The sequence below is a fragment of the Callospermophilus lateralis genome, chromosome 3 (genome assembly GCF_048772815.1).
Source record: "Callospermophilus lateralis isolate mCalLat2 chromosome 3, mCalLat2.hap1, whole genome shotgun sequence".
NCBI lineage: Eukaryota > Metazoa > Chordata > Mammalia > Rodentia > Sciuridae > Callospermophilus > Callospermophilus lateralis.
Window position 1 is genome coordinate 118,661,674 of NC_135307.1, and position 24,245 is coordinate 118,685,918.

Genomic DNA, 24,245 nt, shown 5'->3' on the forward strand with positions numbered 1-24,245 from the left:
TTTCCCTGTTTCTGCTTATATCACTTCTGAGGAATGATATTCCATTACTTTAAATGTTCCTGCTCACTTTTCATACCTTGTTCCTTCTGTACTTATTGCCCTTTTCACTGTGGAAGAAGGAGGCAATGAAAAATAGTTTTTTGGTGTGTAGTCCTGGGACCAGCTACATCAGAAGCTCCTGGGGCAGACAAATTCGTATTCCTTGGCCATGCTCCAGGGCTGTTAAATCTATTCCTAGAGGTGAGAGCTAAGAATCTCCATGTTAAATGAGCTTCCCAGGTAATTATCAGGTTCCTTAAATTGTGATAACCATTGTCATAATAATTTAAAATATAGACTTTCAAGTTACCCAGACCTGAGTTTGAATCTTGCTTATGCCACTTATTAGCTGCGTCATTTTGAATGAGTTAATTGAACTCCGCTTATGGGTTTCTTCATCTATAAACTAAGAAGCAGAATCTACAGCTCTTTAGAAGTCAGACTTCATTGTTCATCTGTAGTATTTGCATCTTGGCTCCACTAACTATTTGCTGCTTTATCCAAGGCAAGTGACTAACCAGTCTAGATAATAATTTCTTCATTTGTAAAACACAGATCATTACCTGCCTAGTAGGTTGTTATAAGACTTAACTGAATGTATGTAAAGAGTTTAGAAAAAGGAAAAGGATTGCCCCCAGGGCACCTTTGACAATGTCTAGTGCCATTTTTGGTTGTCATGACTGAGGACACAGCCAGTGGTTCCAGTGTCTAGTGAATAAAGGCAAGAAATGCTGGTAATGCCCCACTATGTGTATAGCCCTCTACAACAAAGAATAATCTGGCCCAAAATGTCTGTAGTACCACTTTTGAAAAACATGACAGAACAGGCACATAATAAGCACTATGTAAGTTTTTACATATTACTCTCGCTATTATGGGAATAACAAGCCTCCCTTAGGGTGTTATTGTTAGAAGATACATGTGTAAGTACAATGCCTAGCACTCAGTAAATGTAGAGTAGTGGTGGAGGTGATTATTATTAGGAAGCCAAATATTTACAAACATTTAAAACTGGAGCATTTTCTATTTTAAAAAAATTTGCCTTGCAATGTAAATAATGACTTTTAGTTTGTTGGTTTGGGATTTTACAAAGGAGAACACATCTATTATCATTATTACCTCATATTTCAATCTCAGATACACTCTTTTCAAAGACATTTACTTCTTTGACTTCATAATTAAGCATTTATTAAGTCTCTACAATGTATGAAGCTTGCTTTATGACACCTATGTTGTAGAAAAAACAGGCATTAGAACTGGATAGTATCAGGTCACATCTCTACACTATCATCTAAGTTCCAGGTGATCTTAGGCTATTTATTTAACTTCTTTCAATCTCACTTTCTCGTCTGTAAAATGAGAATAATTACATCTACTTCTTGAGGTGGTTTGTGTGTGTGTGTGTGTGTGTGTGTGTGTGTGTGTGTGTTTTAAATGGAAAAATGCACAACTTGTTCAGGATTGAGTAGGAGTATGTTCTGAATATTTTAGGTCCCATTCCCTTTCTACATCCATTCCTTCAAGGAGCCTGAAATGGTTTTGGAGAGGTAAGTATACTTGCACGTCTCCCTGCTTCTGACTCAAAGGATAGAGGAAGGTAAAACTAGAGTGGGAAAAGGCGTGCTGACTTGCTTCTCCAGTGCTTTGGGGCATATAGGAAAAGTTCAGGACTCCTTTTTCTCCCCAGATTAGTCCCGTTGGTAAGGGCTGTGGCTATTTTCTTCTAAGATTTTGCTTTTTCAAGAAATGTACATTGATATTTCACCACATTCTTCAGACTGAGCCTAAGCTGAAATGGGATACTGAGGAGCTACTTCTACACCCCTCTGATTGAGAATGGCAACCTCTTTTTTAAAATTAATTTATCTTTTCTGTTAATTTGCACAGATGTTATCTGACTTTATATTTCATGGGATTTTAAAACTGTAATTTTTCTTAGTATTATAAGTATGACAGTGATTTACAGTGGCCTATATTTTTATCTACTTTACTGTCATGAACTCTGGTGCCATGAAGACTTTTTAAAAATTTGCTATTGATGTCTGTTTTTTTAAAAAGTGGATCTGAGCAGTGTTAGAAAAATAGAGTCTATTAAAGACCTTGCACATGGCTGCCAGTCATCCCCATGCGAAGACCAAGCCACTTCATTCACATCAGGAAGGGCTACCTTTGTTTTTCTAGACTATGTTAGACATATTACCAGGAACTCATCAGATCTCAGTTAAAGGTTAATCTCAGTTCAGGATGAAAAGTTTGACGTTTTCATTTAAAGACTACAGAAGGCTTAGTAGAAAATTGGAGATGCTTGATAGTGATCAGTGGACACAACACTTTTCTACCTGAGAATGCCAATGATTGGAAAGTTTAGGAAAACCAAGCTGATAACCTGGAAACTGAGATAGGATTAAGAAATGTCACATTGGCAGGGGGTCCCAGAGGTAGAGAGACAGACAAAAAGAGATAGATGGGTTTTATTTTTTTTTCTCCCTTCCAGTAGATTTCCGGCGATGTGGGATTTGATAACTTTGAGCTCTCCCCTTTGTGTATTGATGTAGATCCCATTTCTACAAAGGTCCATCATTCCGCAACCCCAGAAATATGCAGCTCAGGAGACCAGTAACAAAATCATGAAATTTTGTTTCTGATGTACTTTGGTCTGATTTTTAGGGAGAATGGAAGGTTTTAAAAGTCACAATTGCTTATTGATGGTCTTGGGCATGTATAGATAGGTGTAGCTGCTGAAGAGAGCTGGCAAATGGTAATCCCCAGTGGCACGTGACTATAATTGCAACCACTCTGAGACTGAGACAGGAAGATCACAAGATCAAAGTCAGTCTAAGCAATTTAGCAAGATCCTTTCTCAAAATAAAAAATAAAAAGACATGGGGATGTAGCTCAATGAACCCCTGGGTACCAGAAAAAAAAAAAAAAAAAAACTGCCCCAAGAGGCAGATATTCTGTGTAGAAATCTGCTTTTATTTACTTGTCCCTTCTGAAGCTCAATCAAGGTGGTTGAATTTGAAGATAAAGTTGAACTGAAATTGTGGAAATATTTGGATGCATAAAAGTCTTTTTAATCTGTTCTAACGTGGAATTTGACTTGCCTTTTTAAAAAGTACATGCAGACATTTAACAGAATTTTTATAAAAATCTGTCTTAAATTTGCCAGGAAAAAAAAAAAGGATTATTTCATTTGATGGTGCAATGATTAATCCTACCACCTGGGTAAGCCAAGTGAGCTTCCCACAGGAGATTGCTTCTGTAGCTTTGAATTATGTATGAATATTGCAGACTGATGAGATATAACCTTCCAAGGGATTCATTTACATAACAGACAAATCTGTAAGAATGTTACTATTTCCTTTGAACACCTTACATTCTTTCCACATGTTCAATAAAGGTATTGTCTTTGTGGGGATTATTACATGGTTTTTAAGTGTCAGGTCAGACATACCAAATTGCAATTAAAAACTGGTCATTAAAGTTGGTTGAAGAGTTTAAAGTACATTCATCCCTCAGTATCTGCTGGGAATCAGTTCCAGAATCCCCCGTGGATATCAAAATTCTTGGATGCTTGAGTCCCTTATGTAAAATAGTGTGGCATTTTACATATACCCTACCCCTTACCCTATTGTAGACTTTAAATCATCTCTAGATTACTTATAATAATCTAATACAATGTAAATGCTGTATAAATAAAATTATGTTGTTTTGTTAATGTTTTCAATCTGAGGTTGGCTGAATTCGAAGATGTGGAACACAGGGATTTAGAGGGCTTCCTGTACAGTCAAATGTATTTTGTTTTTTATTATGAAAGCAGAATGATTGCTGAGGAGCCAGGCAAAGAGGAGGCTAAGTTAGGATTTAGGGTTTAAGTCAACCTGAAAATTAAGGACCTAGATATCAACACACTGTAGTGATTGCAGACCTTCCACCTTGCATTATAGGACTTCAACTTGAATTTAAATAGCAGAGCTATAAAAGCTTTAACTTCCTCTTCGTGGGCCACTTATCACTTAATAGATCTGTTTTATAGTAATGAGGATCAAATTGTACTTATCCAGGAAAATAAATATGGTTCTTTTGGTCATTATTTTAAGACGTGCTAAAATATAGTCTACAAGAAATTCTTATAATTTTCATTTAAAGAATTTTTTATAATCTGACCCATGGATGAAATGTGTTCTCCATTTCTCCATTTCTGCTTTCGGTATTTTCTCCAGTACATTTAACATTTCCCAGTGAAATTGTGGTGTAACACTTTTTTAGAGATAAAGCCTGTGTCTGCTAAGTATCATTTTAGTATTTAGGTTTTTTGGGTTTATGTCTGAAGAGAAAACAAAGTCATTGTTCAAAAATTAAATTCCTTTATAAAATTAATATCCCTAATGATAACTTAATAGTAAGACTTTACTTTCTTTTCTCTATCTACAGTGTTTATACATGGGAACTAAGTCAACCTTCTGTGATGCTATTCTCAGTGCTTTTTCATTTCATAGCCTTAACATGTTACCATACCTAAGTATGAATTCTCAGAACCTGTCTCTCCCTTTTCCTGTATTATTCTAATTGTACATAGAGCTGTTCTTCCTTCAAGCATTAGGACATGACATATCATTATGATGCATTTTTTAAAAATTTGTACTCCAGTTGGACATTGCTGTAACTGTAAATGCAGATTAAACATTTTACCATCCAATTGCAAATCACATGATTTTATTTTTATCAAATTTTTGCATAGTTCTTTGTAGTTGACAGTTACCTTAATTGGTGACTTAATATCCCAGTACATTTATTTAAAATATTTGTGTAAACACTGATCTTCATCTAGAATGTAGGCTCTGTTACCCTGATCCTCAAAGAGTTAATAAAACTAGCTTTCTCTTTGCTTAGCTCCCTAGAGTAATTTGGCACATTTCCCAGACCAAACCCCTAATGTAAAGGTCAAGGTACAGTGGATGTTAAGGTGCAGAATTCTTCCTATAGCCTGCCCAACTTGTAGCTCTGCAGAACACTGTGGACTCTTTGGTTCATCAAAGTTTCAGAACATGATTAACAGATTCAAGAAGACCCTGTGAAATTTTTCTTTAATGGGGAATTGTGTGAGTGAGTACAGTGGGTGAGTCTTTTATATTTCATGCTTTTTAGCATTTGTATTTTGCCAAGGCCTTCAGAGCACAGAGCTGTGTTACATACATGTGGAGCAGGCCCAGGGAATTCCTCACAGGCTAACAGCAGCTGCTCTTTCAGGAGTTTCACAATAACTGAACTTCCTTGCAAATAGCCTATTGCTTGGGAAGAAAACAGACATGTGAGAAAGGAGTCATGACATCTGAAGATTTCACCAACCTTTTTGACAAATCCAAAGGAGAGCTTTCTTTTAGTAATAATCAGGAGGTTGGGGAAAGAATAAAAATGGTAAGTGCAAGATTGCAAAAATTAGGAACCCCAAAACAGCTTTTTAGGAAATCTCTAAAGCTGACACTAAAACTAGAAGAGAATCACTGGAGCTTTAACATTTTTCCTCTCAAAGGAGAGCTGGTATTTTTAAATCACTTACATTTATTGCTTTGAAATTAGAATGGGTTTAATATTGACTTGCCCAGCAAAGAACATTTACTCTCTCCTGAAGATCCTGATAACCACTCATGATATACAGTCTTGATGCTAAGTGATGCCTGAGAATGTCTTTTTTTTAATACCTTTATTTATTTATTTTTTTATGTGGTGCTGAGGATCGAACCCAGTGCCTCGCACGTGCTAGGCAAGCGCTCTACCACTGAGCCACAATCCCAACCCTTTTTTGTGTTCATGACCTAAGGCAGCCCATTGAGAAGACGCAGCATGCTTTCCCATGTAAGGCCTCCTTTACACAGACTACCCTTGACTATGGTGGAGTGATTGCTTCTACCTCACCACTCTCCCTATGAGCTGGATTCCATAATGGAACTTCCAGTTCATTGCCTGCTGCTGGTGTAGAGAGACCTCTGGTTCTGTCAGCTTTGAAAGAAGACTTTTGAAGTTATATATCCAGCAGACTTCAAGGCTTATTTTTCTGTTCAGGCATAATTATTATTTTCATAATGAAATATTGATAAGAAGGTACTCCTTGTCCTTCAGATCTGCTCCCTTAAATCTTTAGGTAATTTATGTTCTGATGATACATGGTCAACAAAGTACCTCTTTTAAAGAAACTTATAAATGTCAACATCACTCTTGCCAATGGAAAATACAGAAGTAACATGTACTAATACATAAGATGTTTCTTTTCCTTCTTTCTCTTTGCTCACAAAGAAACAAGAATAAGAGCTAATGAGTATAATAGTCTAGGAATATATTTTCAGAAACCCAGAAACCTTTGAAGATGCCTGATTTTGAATTTATTTTATTGACCGCCCATTGAGACTATTTTAACTGGACCAGTTTTCTGCACCAGCTTTTCATGACAGCTTGATCCTCTTGTATTCATAGCAATGGAACTGGCACAGTTCTGGCATTTGGAGAGTGGGAAGAATGGGAAGAGGTAGCTATATAAGTAAATGAGCAAGCAATGATAAGACAAGATTGGTCATACTGATTTGTGGCCAGAAGATGCTTCAGATTCATTTTAATAAATGAGCTTATCTAGAATGCAGAACTTTCTTTTCTGTCTGCCTTTCCTGCTACATGCATATAAGCAAAGGGTAATGCTTCTATCCTCCTAACAATAAGACCTTCCTGGCTTCAGTTTACCTACCAAAACAGTTGCTTCAACTCCTTATTTGCATAGTCTAATTTCAACTTTATCCCTGGTGCTTTATTAAGAACTTGAGTAAATACTTTAGTGTATACCATATCCTAAGTAAAGAAAATATTATGAAGTATTTGTTATTTACTATAGTATTATCATACTATCATATAGATAATAAATATAGTATAGTAAATAGGCTAAGTGTTTTACTACATATGTCAGTATAATTTTCTTTAACCAAATAAGTTCTGCCTCACCATTGCTACCTCCTGCCTTTAAGAATTATTCTACTCCTTGGGGCTGGGATTTTGGCTCAGTGGTAGAGCGCTCACCTCGCACATGCAAGATCCTGGGTTCGACCCTCAGCACCACATAAAAATAAATGAATAAAATAAAAATAAAGGTATTGTGTTCAACTACAACTAAAAAATAGATGTTTTTTTTAAAGTTATTCTGTTCCTTGATTGTTATTATGGAGTTTTCTCTGAGTTTACCATATCTTCTCTACCAAACTGGATTCTCAATATGTATGAATCATGATAAATAAAATAATAGGATGTAGCACTTTTCGGTGTATTCAAACAAGTATATTGGAGCTTATGACCCATTGTTGTGACTGTAGGACTGGTTATTTACATTTATGGGAAGTATATGTAAATTTTAACAACTTTTTTTTTAGAAGAAATACAATTCTTTTTAAAATTTTTATGTGGTGCTGAAGATCAAACCTGGTACCTCACACATGCGAGGCAAATGCTCTACCACTGAGCCACAACCCCAGCTCTTTTTTTTTTTTTTTTTTGTGGTGCTGGGGATTGAACCGAGGGCCTTGCGCATTCAGGGCAAGCACTCTACCAACTATGTCCCCAGCCCACCCCAGCTCTTAACAGAACTTTTGAGTACCAGTCTGACAGGTAGTCTGATTTATTTCAGTCACGTGACCCATGAAGTGACAGAAGAATTTTCTCCACGGGATCCAAGAACTGTTGTTGTCAAACAAGATGTTGGGGGCCGCATCTCAGTCACACCAGCACTGCCCACCCCTGACCTGGAAAGGGAAGAGGAAAAAGAAGACACTTCAGATCCTGTGGACCTGAACCCCTGTAGTGCAACATACAGCAACTTAGGTAAGTACAAATCACATAATTTAAACTTTGCCTTTTTATGTACTAGACAAATGTTCTATTTTCAGGGAGAGATGATTTTTATTGCTCCATGGAGCAAAAGTTGGACCATTGGAGTTATAAATTTTAACTCACATCTGATAAAAAAATAAAAAAAGTTCTAGGATTTACCAGGCTTGTCTTGTACACCCACTAACATGAATCCTGTGCCATGTGCTAAAGATACTAACATGGTCCTTGCCTTGAGGCATTCACATGGGACAAAGAAGTGAACTTATTAATGAATTTGGTATAATGTGGTAAATACAATTATAGAGATACATATAGGATATGTTTTATATTACATGGAGAAGTGTGTCAAAAGATGCCTTCCTGGAGATAATTCTTGAACTGATTTAAAGGAAGAAAATATTCCAACCCAGAGGCAATTATATAAGCAAAACCATGGAGATGCAAAATAGTTGGGTGCCTGTGGGTTCCACAACCATTTAGTGTTGTTGAAATGTGAGGTGAAGAGTTAGATAATATCATGCCTGTCCAAAACCTTTAACGTTTTGCTGTTTGTGATAGTGAACCATCAAAGGGTTTTAAACAGAGTTCTAATATGACTAGATTTGTGTTTTAAAACATCTTCTCTGCAGTCTGCTCTATGTGAATGTATTCTGTGATAGCAGGAAAGCTGGTAGTGAGATACTATTGCAGAACCACAGAAAGATATGAAAAAAGGAGTCCTCAACTGAGATAGTTGCAAAAGGAATGATGAACAGACCTGAGGGATACTTAAGCAGTCACATATATATATGTACACATACATACACATACACACACATATACATACACATATATATGTGTGTGCGTACACATTATATATATATGTATGTATATGTACATATGTATATATAAAAGGTTGAATGATATGAAGAGTGTATGATGTATCTAAGGTTTCTGGCTTAAATCAAGCTGACTGGAGGAAAGTAAGATCCCTGTCATTGAAGGTATTCAGGCAGAGGCTGATGGGCAATCTCAGAGTTGCTATGAAGGAGAATGCTGTACTACAAGAGAGCTGAGCTCAATTATTCAGAGTTCCTGCCAATGCAAAGATTCTGCAATTCTCTGATCCTCTTCACTCTTCTTCCTTGAATGCCCAGTGAGTTCTGATCTGTCTCCCTTGAGTGTCACACCATTCCCTTCCTTCTGAAAAACAAAGCCCAGGGCAAGATAAGGATTGCACTGTGCTCTTTCAGAAGAGAGGTGAGTAGCATGGATTATTATATACAGAGCACTAGCAAGATTCTTAAGAAGTACTGACTAATCATTAAACCCTGTTTGAAAACAGCTGGCATATGTCATTGAAGCATTCTTCTACCAAGTTTCTCATCTCTTTTCTTCTTTGTCTTTTTCCTCCATCAAGTTATTTGAAGGAAAAATCATTTGGAGATCAGCTGGTGTACTTGGAAGTAAGGTAGTCCTTAAGAAGGCCAAAATGTTGAACCAATATTGTAGGATAAATATTCTAATATCTCCTTTTGTGAAACTCAGTCATACCAACCCGTATCCTGTAAGGAAAAGACTTCCATTATAAAGTTCCAGAAACCTTATATGATTTGAGAGTAGGGTGAAATATATTACAGTTTACCCAAGCAACTGTTCTGGTTACCATTTTCCAGTTTGAATAGATTATTTTAGTCAAATAGCTTATTGAACTTTTCCCATTCTTTTATATTTTATGAAACATAAGATGAAAGTTTTATTGTTTTCTTACTATATGTCCTCAGCATAATATATTAGGAATTATATTCCAGATATTCTTAATATACCAAAACTTCTTTCATGATGTTCTTAGGAAAATATAGACTTCTTATTAAATGTGAGATATTTTATAGCATCTTTATTTAAATTTCATTAACCATAATTAGTTTAAAATGATTATTTTATCTCATTGTCTTTTCAATTACAAAGACAGGTTGAAAAAATAGAGCATTATTTCCAGTACCTTATATATATTATCTCATTCAATCCTCACAATTACCTAGAATTATTGTCCTCATCTTTCAGAAGTAGATAATGAAGCATAGAACCTTCAAGTCACAAAACCAGTAAAGACTGAACCAAGATTGGAACCTCGTTGGTTAGAGCCACTAGACTATAATACTCTTTTTTTTTAATTTTTTTTCACAGTACCTTTGTTCTATTTATTCATTTGTATGTGGTGCTGGGGACCAAACCCAAGGCCTCACACATGCTAGGCAAGCACTCTACTGCTGAGCTATAGCCCCAGCCCTAAAATACTCTTAATAAGTAAATTCACATAAAGGACTAAAGGACTGAAGGGGCTATGATGGGTTTATTTTTTTAAAGTCGTCTTTCAGACACTAAATTTAAGATTTTAAGAAACAGCCAGGCACAGTGGCACACACCTGTAATCCTAGCAGCTCGGGAGGCTGAGGCAAGAGGATCACAAGTTCAGAGCCAGCCTCCACAACTTAGGAAAACCTTGTCTCAAAATAAAAAACAAAAAATGACTGGGGATGTAGTTCAATGGTTAAGCATCCCTGGGTTCAATCCCTTTTACCAAAAATAAAAAATACAAAATATTTTTTAAAGAAACAATTATGGTTACTTAGAGTGCAAAATTATAAGGTTATAGATACCCTACCAAAAAGGTAGTTTTCTTTCTACCTGTTGTTTTACTTTATGTGATGCCCATAAAATGTTAAGTGCCTAAGTAGTTATATATTTTAACACATAGTTAGTTGCTTCTTAGAAAAGGCAATGGATAGGGTTCACTCCCTCAGTTCTACAAGCTAAGGGGTTTTTGTTTTTTAATTTATTGTTGTTTTTCCTAAGTACTAGCCATGGCATTTGGAACTTGCCTTTTGTAATACTTTCAACAAATCATTTGCATGCAGTTTTAAACCACCCCTTTAGAGTACATTTTTATGATTTTAAAGCTCTAGTAACTTTTTAAAAAATGTATGTGTTTGGAGGAAGGGACCACGGAGATGCCTCTCTAGGATACACCCCCAGTGACCCATCTCCTCCAGCCATACCCCACCTGCCTATAGTAACCACCCATTTCATTCAAACTAGGATGGACTGATTAGGTTGCAGGTCTCATAATCCAGTCATTTTACCTCTGCTCATTCTTCCATTAACACAGGACCTTTGGGGTGTACCACACATTCAAACTATAACACTGAGAAAGTCCCCACCCACGTTCTGCACATGGACCATCACAATGGCAGACCTTTTGCCACACCAATTGAGTCTGAAAGCCTGATTAACAGGCTTGAGATGAAGAGAAAAATAAACAGCATTTCATGAAGCCAAAAAAAATTTTTTTTGATGTGTTTAAAAACTGAAAGGAATCAAAAACTTCTCATTGTAATAGCTGAAAATCCTTTCACATATTCCAGAATTGTGTCATAAAAGCCACTTTCTTTCTTTCTTTTCTACTCCTTTTTTTTTAATAAGGTAGAAGATGGCTAGAAAAAATATGGAAGAAACGAAGACTGTTTATTTCTGAAAAATTACACTGTAAAATGGGCTTAAGAAACAGTGTGACATAGCAAGAAAAAAGGTGGGTTGGGAGGGGTCAGAGAGATTCAAGTTCCTATCATAGTTGTGTCACTACCCACCTGCATGATTGTGGGCCAGCTTTTAAAATCCCTGAGCTTCAATTTCCTCATCTGAAATGAAGAATGGTATCATCTGCTTTGTAGGATTAATAGTAAAAGTACTTGGTATATAGATATTCTTAATAATTGTGAAGCTTCTTTATTTCTCCCCCCAAATATAATCTCCTTTTTTCTTTAAATATGTTGGATGTGCTGACCAGAAAATGTAAAATGAAGTGAAAGAGATTAAAAATGTTTACTAGATGGTGTCAAATTAATAGGACAATAAAAATGTAAAACCAGAATATTGTAGGCTGCCCACACAACTGATGACTGAAGGTATGAAACACAGAACAAGCTCCAGGTTGCCAGAGTGGCTAATGGTGACCAGAAAAGAGATGACAAATAGCAGCAACATACAAATAGCAGCCAGTCTCTCAATATCTACCTGACATAGCAAAACAAAGGGACATGGTTTGGATTTGTTTTGTGCTTCCCGCATTTCTTGTATAGTTCTGAAAACTAAGTTCAAATAAACAAAACAAAACAAAAAAACTCAGTGGAATAGGACTTGAAGACCCTCCTTCAGAATCTCCCATTAGACCTTTAACAGTCTTTTTATGCCACTGTAGCGCAACATGAGCTGTGATTGAACAATTCCCACTGAAAGCTACTGACTTAGGCAACCATAATTTGTCTTGACCTTAGGAGTTGTACTCCAAAGCTAATTTAATGCCATTTTTCCTTTCCTTGACATAAATAGAGCAGAGTTTATTTTATTCATAATTTGATTATTAGGTTTTAGAACTGCACTATCCAATACAATAGCTGCTCGCCACATCTGGCTATTTAAATATAAATTCATTAAAAAATAAATCTAAACCAAGGCTGGCATTGTGCTTCAATGGTAGAGTGCTTGCCTCACATGTATGAGGCACTGGGTTCAATCCTCAGCACCACATAAAAATAAATAAATAAAAGTATTGTGTCCTTCTACAACCATGAAAATATTTTAAAAATAAAAATAAAAATCAGTTCCTCAGTCTCACGGACAAAATTTAAGTGCCCAATAGCCACATGTGACTAGTAGTTACTGTACTGGACTTGGACTGTGCAGCTATAAAACACATTTCATTTGCACTGTCCCAGAAAGTTCTATCAGACAGCACTGCTTTAAAAAAATCAGTGATTTGAAAGACTTAGATGGTCTTTCATGTTACATAAAAATCGTATTGGTCCTTAGGCAATTTGACAACTCGTTTTGAAGGCTGCCTCTTAAAGAGGGATGACTATAGTCTGGGTAGTCGTTATATGAGATCACTGAACAAACTCTGACCTGCAGTACCTTAGTCCTCCCCAAACTGGATTTTAGAGGGTGTCAGTCATCCAAAATAAGTTTCCAAAGAAATGATAGAATATTTTTGTCTTTATCAAAGACAAAAGTTTCAACATTTCCTCATGTTTCTTCTATCTCAAAATGTTTAGGAGAAAGATCACTTATTGTTTTTATGTGGCATATCTGACCTACCTTATCAGCATGCTAAAATCAGGAGCATGTAATGAGTTCTACTCTATTGGAAATAAGTTGGTGACTTTAGCTCTCCTTCATTCACTTCATCATTAAGTACTCTCTATACATTGTTTTTTTTAAATAATTTATCCAGTCTCCCTCTACTTGACAGATTTTTGTCTTGCTCCTCTTTCTGTATCCCTACAACTTAGCGCATTATCTAAAACACATAGGAGGTGCCAAGAATATGTTTGAATGAATGAGCTAAAAATGACTGTTGTATTTAACTTTTTGAAGATTCCCAGATGAGGGAAATCTGACTCCCCAGGAAAATTCATGTAGGAAAATTTCAGGTCACAGTTTATATGCTCCATTAATCAGTTGACTTTTTTCCTAATGAGGGACTTAATCTGTGAGTTTCCTACTTAGGGAATTATGTCCCCACAAGAAACTACCCACATTTCTCATTGTACTTATTTGAGCATGTCTTTAACATCACACCCTTCTAACTCTGAAAGAAAACACCTAACAACATTGTGTCTCCAGAATACACACACACACACACACACACACACACACATATACTTAAAAGAATGTCATTACACTACTGGCCTTGGTGTCATAATTAGAGAATAATGTCATTATAAATGCCAGCTTTTTATAAACCATTCTGAATAGTATATTACCATTCATTCACTCAACAAGTAATTATCGAACAGACATTATTCCACACACTACGGAGTTAATTATTTGAACCAAAGATTAACTAATTGTACAGTTCTAGATTATCTGTATGTTTAAAAAAAAACTGAGGTTGACATCTTTGAACATTTGTTTGAGCATTTGTTGTACTTCCTAAAATTGCAATTATTTCTATTTTAAAAGAAATCATAGACTATGTGTCTAAGTTATCTGCATTCACATTTAAAAATAGTTTCCCATATCCTGGAATTAGTTGGCAGAGGTGCAATATTCAAATTACATGAATAACTTACTCTCAAATAAATAATCTCTGTTTTTGGAGAGATTTTTACTAGTGGGACCATACAAACATGAGTCTTTCACCTGCTACACCACTGACATTCTTTAAAGTGGTCTTTCTATTTGTGTGAGGCTACCTCCTAAGTGATCTTTGGAGGTCAGCTTTGTTTTAGTTTGGTATGAGGTTGATGTCCCTCACGGCTTGCCAATTATTGATTATGTTTACTAGCACCCTAATAATGCCTAGATAAATTAAGACCATTCTTCCTAAGCTTCTGATGCTTGCTGCTGGGGGATGACAGAGCAAGTGCTGGGTTCAGCCAGTAGAGGCCCAATTCATTTGACAAGGCTGGTACACAATGGTAGTACATGACTTTTGTATCTATAAACTGCGGTGCATATTTCCCTGTTCAAAAATGATCTTTCCTTTTCCATTCTTATCTATAGTACTTGTCTTTAAGTCCTGGGAAAAAAAGAAAGTGAAGATTAAAATTACAATTTAGGAAGATATAATCCATTTATTGGGATTTCAGTACTTTAATTTAGCAAACATTTGTTGAATGCCATCTCCCTAGCACCAGTCAAAATCCTGGGAATATTGGTGCAGCCTTTGAGGATTCCTGATCTTTGGAAGGGACAGACATAGCCTGGACTCTTAGGAGTCCCTGTAATAGTTGCCATATATTTAAAAGTTGAATGAAAGCTTCTTCTGGAGGAGTCTGGGAAAGGGTCACAAATAGTATATCTTTTACCTATAGGAAGCAGTCACTGAAGAATTTTGAATAAAGGCACAATCAGGATTTTTAAAAGATCCTTTCTGGGAGCTACTTGTGGAATGATTAGAGGCAAGAAGATTGAACAGAAAACCATGCTGTTCTTATTTTGCTGGAATAAGGAGCTAACTGTGGTCAGAGGCTATTCCTGTCCAAACAGGTCTTCATTAAGTGCCTTCCATCCCTAGGATTTTATGACCATTGTGTTATTTGGTCATAAGCATTTGTTTTGATTTTTCTTGGTGTATCATATTTGCCTTTCTGTAGATTGCTATAATGAGGTACTTATTGCGTTTTTCAGCATGCAGTCATCTTTAAAATTTATTTTATAGATTTTTAAAAATTTTTTGTATTTATTATACTAATCCTTACATAATAAGAACCCCATATCAATTATTCTCTTTCTGGAGGTGTTTTAAACACCATTTTGAATTAGTGTCATTAAATTATTCTTTCATCCATCTTTCATCATTTGTTTTTTGAAATCTCATATAAGGTTTTATCTTTCTGAAAACATTTTTAAGTGGAAAGTAAAGAGGCAGAATATAGAAACTCAGAAAAGAAGAATGTAGGGTTTGAGTGTGATCAAGTCAAACATATTTGTCCTAAAGGGCTATTTTAGCATATAGCAAGACAAGATTTAAAACATAATCTATTTTTTTCTATTTAGAGAGCTGGTATGCCACAAAAATGTGAAGTATGTAATGTTATATCAGGCCACTGAAAACTGAACTTTTGTCTGGTCCCAGAAGTTTGAGAGGAATGTACAGGATTAAAAGTTTAAAATAAAACAGCTAAGATACCAAACTTTTAAAACATTGACCCACATGATTGGAATTTAGTCAGGAGAACTATCTTTCTTGGAGGAAAGAAAGATACAAAGCACTTTTAGACTTAGGAGAATGGCTTGGTCTACTAAAATGGGTGTGGAATGTTTGTGGTTTCATTTGGAACACATACGTTTCTGATTCTCATGTAGAAATCTCTTAGCTCCCAGGAGATCATGTACTGCAATTTGGGAAGAGAATCCATGTTACTTTTCTCTCTTTCCTTGCTACCTTGACTACCCATTTGCATTTTGAATTATGACTAGTTCTGTTGACTCTCCATCCATCAGTACAGCATCCATTTCTAGCCTTACACCACACAAAGTTCTGAGAGGATGTAAAAAACAAATGCTATATTAGATCAAAAAGTGCTAAAAGAACATGGGAAGAAGTGATGGCTCCCAGTTGGAGGTCAGGAAGTATAGAGTATGGAAGGCTTCAGTGGAAAAGAGTCATTGAGGTGGGCCAAAGATAGACACCTTTGCTAAGGCAAAAATATTTTTTAAAAAACATGGAGCATATTAAAATAACAGAAAATGAGTGATTCACATGGAAGTGTCAATAAAAAATAGTGGTGGATAAGACAAAGAGCCTGACCAACTTCTTGAGGAGTTTGAACTTTATTCTCTAGGTGGTAGGAAATAGCACAATCAGCTCTCTTCCACCCCTACTGATAAGCACTAAAGAGCTGCTGATGTGACAGACCTTATCTCTCTTGCCAGTTCTGAGATAATAGAAGGAAGAAAAAAAGCACATTTGGAATCTTCTGTTTTCCCATGTCTATAGTTATTTTTGTTTGCTCTAATTTAGAGAAATGAGTAGAAAATGACAACCCATATAGCCTCTTCCAGGGCCCACATTGGAATGGGCAGAAATAGGTTTATGTTTCTAGTTTTTTATTTATTTACTCCATTCCATTATTTTTTAATATTTTTTTAGTTATACATGGACATAATATCTTTATTTTGTTTATTTATTTTTATGTGGTGCTGAGGCAAGCGCTCTGCCACTGAACCACAACCCCAGCCCTCCATTCCATTCTTAAATTGTTGGTCCTGATTGTATAAATGAGACACGGTCCATGCCCTTGTTGAACAGCCCAGTGGGGAATTCAGATAAGGACTCAAAGCAAGTGATATAAGTGCTTAGAGAGAACAAACACTTCACAGGACATGTCTGAAGTCCCCAGGAAGAAGAGTCAAATTTGGAGGAGTAGAGTTAAGAAACACTCCCCAGAGCAAAATGTTTGAAGATGAGAGGAGGGCTGGGGGTGCAACTCAGTGATAGAATGCCTACCTACCATGTATGAGGCCCTGGGTTCAATTCCCCCAGCACCAGGGAGAAAATAAGAAGAATAGGAAACTATTCCTGGAAGAGGATCAGCATGAGCAAAGACACAAAGCGTAAAGGAAGCATAAAGTAGTGAAGAGTGCTGGAAAACTACAAGCTGAGTTAGGATGCAAGAGGAAATGCTATAAGAGAAATAAGTACATCAGGGCCAGGTCATGCAGGGCTTGCTTTCTGTGCTTGAAGATTTGGATTTGATCTTGAGGGCAGGATTTTTTAAGCAGAGGAATGCCATGATCAGCTTTGCTATTTAAAAAAAAGATCTCCTAGTAGCTAGAGAGGTGAGAGAAGCAAAACAGGAGAGTGACGATAGAAGACTATCACAATATTCAGGGAAGGATGATCAGGGCCTGAGCTGATGTAATTTACTGCTTCTAACCTTCTTCATGGCACTTTATCCCTGGAAGTTCTAGATCAGCAACTGAAAAACGAGGACTTGTAACAAAGCATACTTCTATCACCTTGTAAATAAACCATGGTCTGACTTCTCACATTAGCAGAGGAAGGAGGCCTCTGCATCACAGAAAAAGAGTTCAGTGAATGCCACACCCCCACCTCCTGGATGATATTAAGGGTACAGAAGAATAGGAAGAATAGGAAGATATGATTAAAAGTCAATTCATGGTGGTTTCTAAGAAGGAATTGTTGATTTGCCTTATTGGGATGTAATTTACATGCCATACAATTCACCTTTTTGGAGGATACAATTTAGTGAGTTGTAGTATATTCTTAGAATTTTATAACTATCACCACTGTCTAATTTCAGAACATTTTCATTGCCCCACACAGAAACCCATTACCAGTCACTCCCCTATTTTCTCCTTCTCCCATTCTCTGGTAACCCTTGTCTCTGTCTCTATGGCTTTATAATGAAATCATACAATATGTAGTCATTTCTGACTGATTTCTTTCAGTTAGCATAATTATTTCAAGGTTCATCCTATCTTATATCAGTACTTCATTCCTCTTCATGGTGGAATACTACTCAGTGGTATGGTTATACCACATTTTGTTTATTCATTCAACAGAAAGTGGACATTAGGATTGTGTCCAGTTTGGGATTATTGTGAATAATGATGCTATAGACATTCATATACAAATTTTGTATGGACATATTTTCATTTATTTTAGATATATCCATAGAAGTAGAAATGCTAGGTCATATGTTGATTCAGTTTATCTTTTTGAGACACTACCAGACTGTTTTCCAAAGTAGCTATACTATTTTAGATTCCTACTAGCAATGTATGAGCTTTTGAATTTTTCCATATCCTCACCAACGGTTGTCTGGATTTTTTATTATATCAAGCCTAGTGGATGAAAGAGGTGTCATTGTGATCATGTTTTTCATTTACTTAATGAGTATGATACTGAACATCTTCCTATGCATTTATTGGCCATTTGCATATTTTCTTTGGAGCAATGTCTGTGAATTTTTTAACCATTCTTAATTGGGCTATTTATCTTTTTGTAAGAGTACTTTATATATTCTGGATCAAATCCTTATCAGATATACAGTTTGAACATAAGTTCTCCTGTTCCTTGAATTGTCTTTTCACTTTCTTGAAGGTATCCTTTTAAAAATACACATTTTGAATTTTTAATGACTTTCACTGTTACAATTTTTTTTCTTTTGTCACTTATGCTTTAGGCATCATATTTAAGAAAACACTGCCTAACCCAGGGCCACAAAGATTTATTCCTATGTTTTGTCTAAAGAGTTTAATTGGGCTGGGTACATAGCTCTGTGGTCTAGTGTCCATCTAACATGCACAAGATCCTGGGTTCAATCCCCAGCACTGCAAATAATAATAATAAAAGAGTTTTATTGTTTAAACTTATATTTAAATCTTTGCTACATTTAGATTTAAATTTTGTGTATTCTGTGAGAGAGGAGTCCAATTTCAATCTTTTGCATGTGGCCATCCTGGGATTCCAGGATCATTTATTGAAAAGACTGTTCTTTCCCCCATGGAATTGTTTTGGTAACCTTGTGAAAAATCAATTGTCCATTAATACAAGAGTTTATTTCTGGCCTTTTAAATCTGTTTCACTCATCTATATTTCTGTGCTTATGTTAGCACCGCATAGTCTTGATCACTATAGTTTTGTAATAAGTTTTGAAATTAGAAAGTATGAATTCTCCAACTTTGATCTTTCTCAAGGTATTTTTTGGTACTCTTAACTCTCTTGTATTTCCACACAAATTTTAGGACAAGCCTCTCAATTTATGCAAGAAACCCAGCTGAGATTCTAATAGTTATTACATTAAATCTGTAGATAAATTTGGGAAGTATTCCCACCTTAACAATATCAAGTTATCAAGTTTCTGGTTCATGAACTTAAATCAACTGTATAAAATTAGTCATTTTAATAATGTGACTAATTTTTAATAACATGATTAATTTTATTTAGTTCTTTTTACATTTTTTTCAACAATGTTTTATAGTTTTCAGTGTATAGTCTTGTTTTGTTAACTTATTCTGAAAGTCTGGGTGTTTTTGTTTGGTTTGGTTTGGTACCAGGGATTGAACCCAGAGCACTTAACAACTGAGCCACATCACTGGCCCTTTTTATATTTTTATTTTGACAACCGGCTCTTGCTAAATTGCTTAGGGCCTCACTAAGTTGCTGGGGCTAGCTTTGAACTGGCAATTCTCCTGCCTCAGTCTCCCAAATTGCTGGGATTACAGACATGTGCCACTGTACCTGTATTCTTTTTGATGATACTGCAAATAGAATTGTTTTCTTAATTTCATTTTTGGATTGTTCATTGCTAGTATATAGAAATGCAATTAATTTTTGTACATCAGTCTTGGATTTTGTAATATTCCTGAGCTGGTATATTAATTCTAATAGATTTTGTTTGGTGTATTTTGTTTTGTGAATTCCTTAGGCTTTCAGTATTCAAGATCTGTGAGTAGATACAGTTTTACTTCCATTTTTCCAATCCAATGTTTTTAATTCTTTCTTTCCTAATTTCCCAGTTAGAAGCTCAAGTACAATGTTAAATACAGATGGTAAGAGCAGAAGTCTTGCCTTATTCCTAATATTAGGGGGAAGTATCCAGTCTTTTGTCATTAAATATGATGTCAGCTCTTGATATCTGCATCTTTCAAGGTGATCACATGAGGCTTTCCTCCCATTATTCTGTTAGCATTGTGTAGAACATTGGTTAATTTTTCAGATGTTAACCAACCTTGCATTCCTTGAATAAATCCTACCTTGTCATGGTATATGATCCTTTTAAAACATTGCTAGATTCAGTTTGCTAGTATAAAGTAAGGATTTTTCCAACAGCATTCATAAGAGCTATAATCTCTAGTTTTTTTCATTATGTCTTTATCTGGTTTGATTATCTGGGTAGTATTGGCCCCATAGAATTTGAGGTAGGCAGTGTTTTGTTTTGTTTTTTTTAAGAGGTTGCAAAGAATTGGTGTTAATACCTCTTTAAATATATGATAGAATATATCAGCCATCTAGTCCTGGGTTTTTCTTTGTGGGAATTTTTAATTTTAGTTATTTGTTTACTTAATTATTTATGTGGTGCTTGGGGTAGAACCCAGGGACCATTGCATGGTAGGCAGGCATTCTACTATTGAGCCAAATCTTCAGCCTAAAAGTTTTAAATTATTAATTTACTTTCTTTCCTTGTTATATGTACATATAGAATTTAATTACTTTTTCACACTAAATATTTTTTAATCATTTAAAATGAAATATTTATTGAGTATTATATTTGCTGAAGGTTTGAGTTCTCATTCTTTCTCTCATGTTTTCTCTATATACATATTTTGTTTATTTATATTTAAAGTAACTCTATTCCTTGTAAAAATATTGCTAAATGCAATTGGTAGAGAATGGAGATCCTTGGGTTTGCTGCATGTATTGTGGTAGCTTATTTAAACTCTTTAAGTATTCTTGAAAATTGTCAAATGTGTGAGAAATATATTATTATTATTATTATTACAATCACAGTTTACATTAGTACTTACCCTTGATATTTCTTCAAGGACATGATTGTAACAAAACAATCCACTACCCTTATTCTTCATCATCTGTAGAACTATCCATTGCCTTCTACTCTTGGTGATCATCAATAGAAGCATGTATTAGCTTCCTAGTGCTGCTATAATGAAGTATCATAAATGGGTTGCTTAAGACAACAGAAATTTATTCTCTTACAATTATGGAGGTTAATAATCTGAAACCAAAGTGTTGTCAGCAGGGCTGTGCACCCTCTGAGACACTGGGTAGAACCCTGGCATCTGATGGTGGCCATCAATCCTAGGCATTCCTTTGCTGGCAGCTGCATCACTCCAGTTTCTGCCTCACTCATCACACGGTATTCTCTGTTTTGTTTTGTTTTGTTTTGTTTTCTCTGAATACATGTGGTGTTCTTATTATGTATACATCAGTCATATTGGATTAGACCCCATCCTAATGGCCCTATTTTAACATGGTTACCTTAGCAAAGACTTTATTTCCTTTTCTTTTGAACCCAGGGTTTTTAACCACTGAGTCACATCTTCAGCCCTTTTTATTTTTTCTTTTGAAACAGGGTCTCATTAAGTTGCTTAGAGCCTTGCTAAGTTGCTAAGGCTGGTCTCAAACTTATGATCCTCCTGCCACAGCTTCTTGAGTCACTGGGATAACAGGTGTGTACCACTACACCTGGTGGCAAAGATTCTCTTTCTAAATAAGGTTAGGTTCACATGTATCAGGCATTAGAATCTCAACATATCTTTTGGGGGATACATAATTCAATCCATAGCAAAGTATTATGTTTTAACTCTGAGATCTTGAGTACAGGTCTCATTTTAATAACATGACTATAGTTTTTAAGAGCTTTTATGGAAGTTTCATGGTGTATCTGTCTTTAAAAAACAATGTCCTCTTTACATTTTACAATAAGCCCTGAAGATATCTTTAAACCCACACATGGGATTTATCCTTATGTTGGAAATTAAGCAGAGATAATATGAATTGGATTATGTGCCCCCTGCCCCACAAAAAAAAGGTTATGTTTAGGTCCTAAATCCTGGTACCTGTAAACATGATCTCATTTGGAAATAGAGTGTTGGTGTAATGAAGTTAAGATAAGATTATTAGGGTGGGCTCTGATCCAACTGTTGTCCACATAAGAGAAAAATAAATAAATAACATGTGAACACAAGAGACAAAACAGAATGAACACCGTGTGATGATCTATAACTAGGGCTCATAAAAGATTTTCAAAAGCAGCATCTCTCAAATCACAATGTATATGCCCCAAAATAAAAAGTCACATAAAAGTTTGTGACTATTTCAAATAGCAGGTAACTGCTCCTGTGCTGCTCCTGACCACAATCATAGGAATCTTTATATAGACCAGTTTAAACAATGTCAAAAGCCATCTCTGCAGTGAAATAAAATAATAAGGCTTATGCAATCAAATTCATGTGTTGGAAAATACTATGCATATAACCTGTTGTATACATATATGTATACAATGTATAATGGTAAGTACTACGTACACTATAAATTGGAACAATGTTTAAAAAAAAAAAAAACAGGATAGCATCTTTTGAGCCCCTGTCTGGTGGTCCCATTGCTAATTTCATTTCTGTTTTCAATAATGCTCCTAAGTATTTTCTTGATCCACAAATGCTATCATCTTTATTCTGTCACAATGCAAGTGTTTTTGAATGTCTGTGATTCTTTAATATTGTGGAGTAGTGAATTATAGCACTCTTGGGGGCAGGACTAGAGAATCTGAATTATTTTTTTAAATATTCATTTTTTAGTTGTAGTTGGACACAATACCTTTATTTATTTATTTTATTTTTAAGTGATGCTGAGGATCGAACCCAGGGCCTCATACATTCGAGGTGAGCGCTCTACTGCTGAGCCACAACCCCAAACTCTAGATTATTTTTTGAAAAGAAAGCCCATCACACAAACTACTGCCCTGTTTCTGTAGCAGAGAAATGTTGAGACATTCATACTTGTTACTCCCACCAAGTCTTAGACTCATGCCTTCAATGTTCAGGTGTGTGTTCTTCAGTTGCTTTCCATTTTGAATGAAAGCATTGGATAATTCTTACATCCCCTGTGGCTACCTCACTCATTTCTACTCAAGTTTCAATTATGAAACAAATCTGGAAAATTTGCTTAATTATTCTCTTTTCTTTTTTCTTTTGAAATAACACAGGGCAATCTAGAGCAGCCATGATACCTCCTAAGCATCCTCGGCAGCCCAAGGGAGCTTTGGATGATGCCATTTCCTTTGGAGGGAAAACAGACCGAGAAGCATCAAATGCTTCCCAACCCACACCACCCCCACTGCCAAAGAAAATGATCATAAGAGCTAATACAGAGCCAATCTCCAAAGACATCCAGAAATCCATGGAAAGTAGTCTTTGTGTCATGGCCAATCCCACCTATGATATTGACCCCAACTGGGATGCTAGCAGTGCTGGTTCTTCCATCAGCTATGAACTCAAAGGACTGGACATTGAGTCTTATGACTCCTTGGAGAGGCCTCTGCACAAGGAGCGACCTGTCCCTTCCGCAGCAAACAGCATTTCCAGCTTAACCACTCTCAGTATTAAGGACAGATTTTCCAACAGCATGGAGTCCCTGTCCAGCCGACGTGGTCCCTCTTGCAGACAGAGTCGAGGCATGCAGAAGCCACAGAGACAAGCACTTTATCGAGGACTTGAAAATCGGGAGGAAGTAGTGGGTAAAATTCGAAGCCTTCATACAGATGCCTTGAAGAAACTGGCTATTAAATGTGAAGACCTCTTTATGGCTGGACAGAAAGACCAGCTCCGTTTTGGGGTGGACAGCTGGTCAGACTTTAGACTAACCAGTGACAAGCCATGTTGTGAAGCAGGTGATGCAGTTTACTACACTGCCTCCTATGCAAAAGATCCACTTAGTAACTATGCAGTTAAGGTAAGAAAGTATTACAAATCTCATTTTAATCTTAGCCAAAACTATTATTGGGAGGGAACTATTCTTCTTCCCTTTCTTTCCTCTAATTCCTCTTTTCCACAAAAGTCACTGCACATCTGTCTTACAGAGGATGCTCTTTTTTTTTTTTTTTAACTTTTTATTGGTGCCTTATAATCATACATAGCCGTGAGATTTGTTAAATATTTATACATGCACACAATATAACAATATAATTTGGTCAGGTTCATCCCCAGTACCTCCTTTTCCCCTCCCACAGGGAGGCTTATTTATTATTTAGAAGAGAAAATAGACAAGTAAAGAGATACTGCATGCTAAGTTAGAGGTAAACAAGAATTTT

The 24,245-nt window shown here is 35.9% G+C and overlaps 1 protein-coding gene across 5 annotated transcripts in view; it reads left to right on the forward strand.

The window, feature by feature from the left end:
* Peak1 (pseudopodium enriched atypical kinase 1) overlaps positions 1 to 24,245 on the forward strand; it is a 248,208-nt gene that overhangs the window by 199,627 nt on the left and 24,336 nt on the right. For all 5 annotated transcript variants that reach the window (XM_076851148.2, XM_076851149.2, XM_076851147.2 and 2 more), the window contains 2 exons: positions 7,703 to 7,896; positions 23,142 to 23,887. In XM_076851148.2, the coding sequence (XP_076707263.1) occupies positions 7,703 to 7,896; positions 23,142 to 23,887 (940 nt within the window). The remainder of the gene's footprint in view (positions 1 to 7,702; positions 7,897 to 23,141; positions 23,888 to 24,245) is intronic.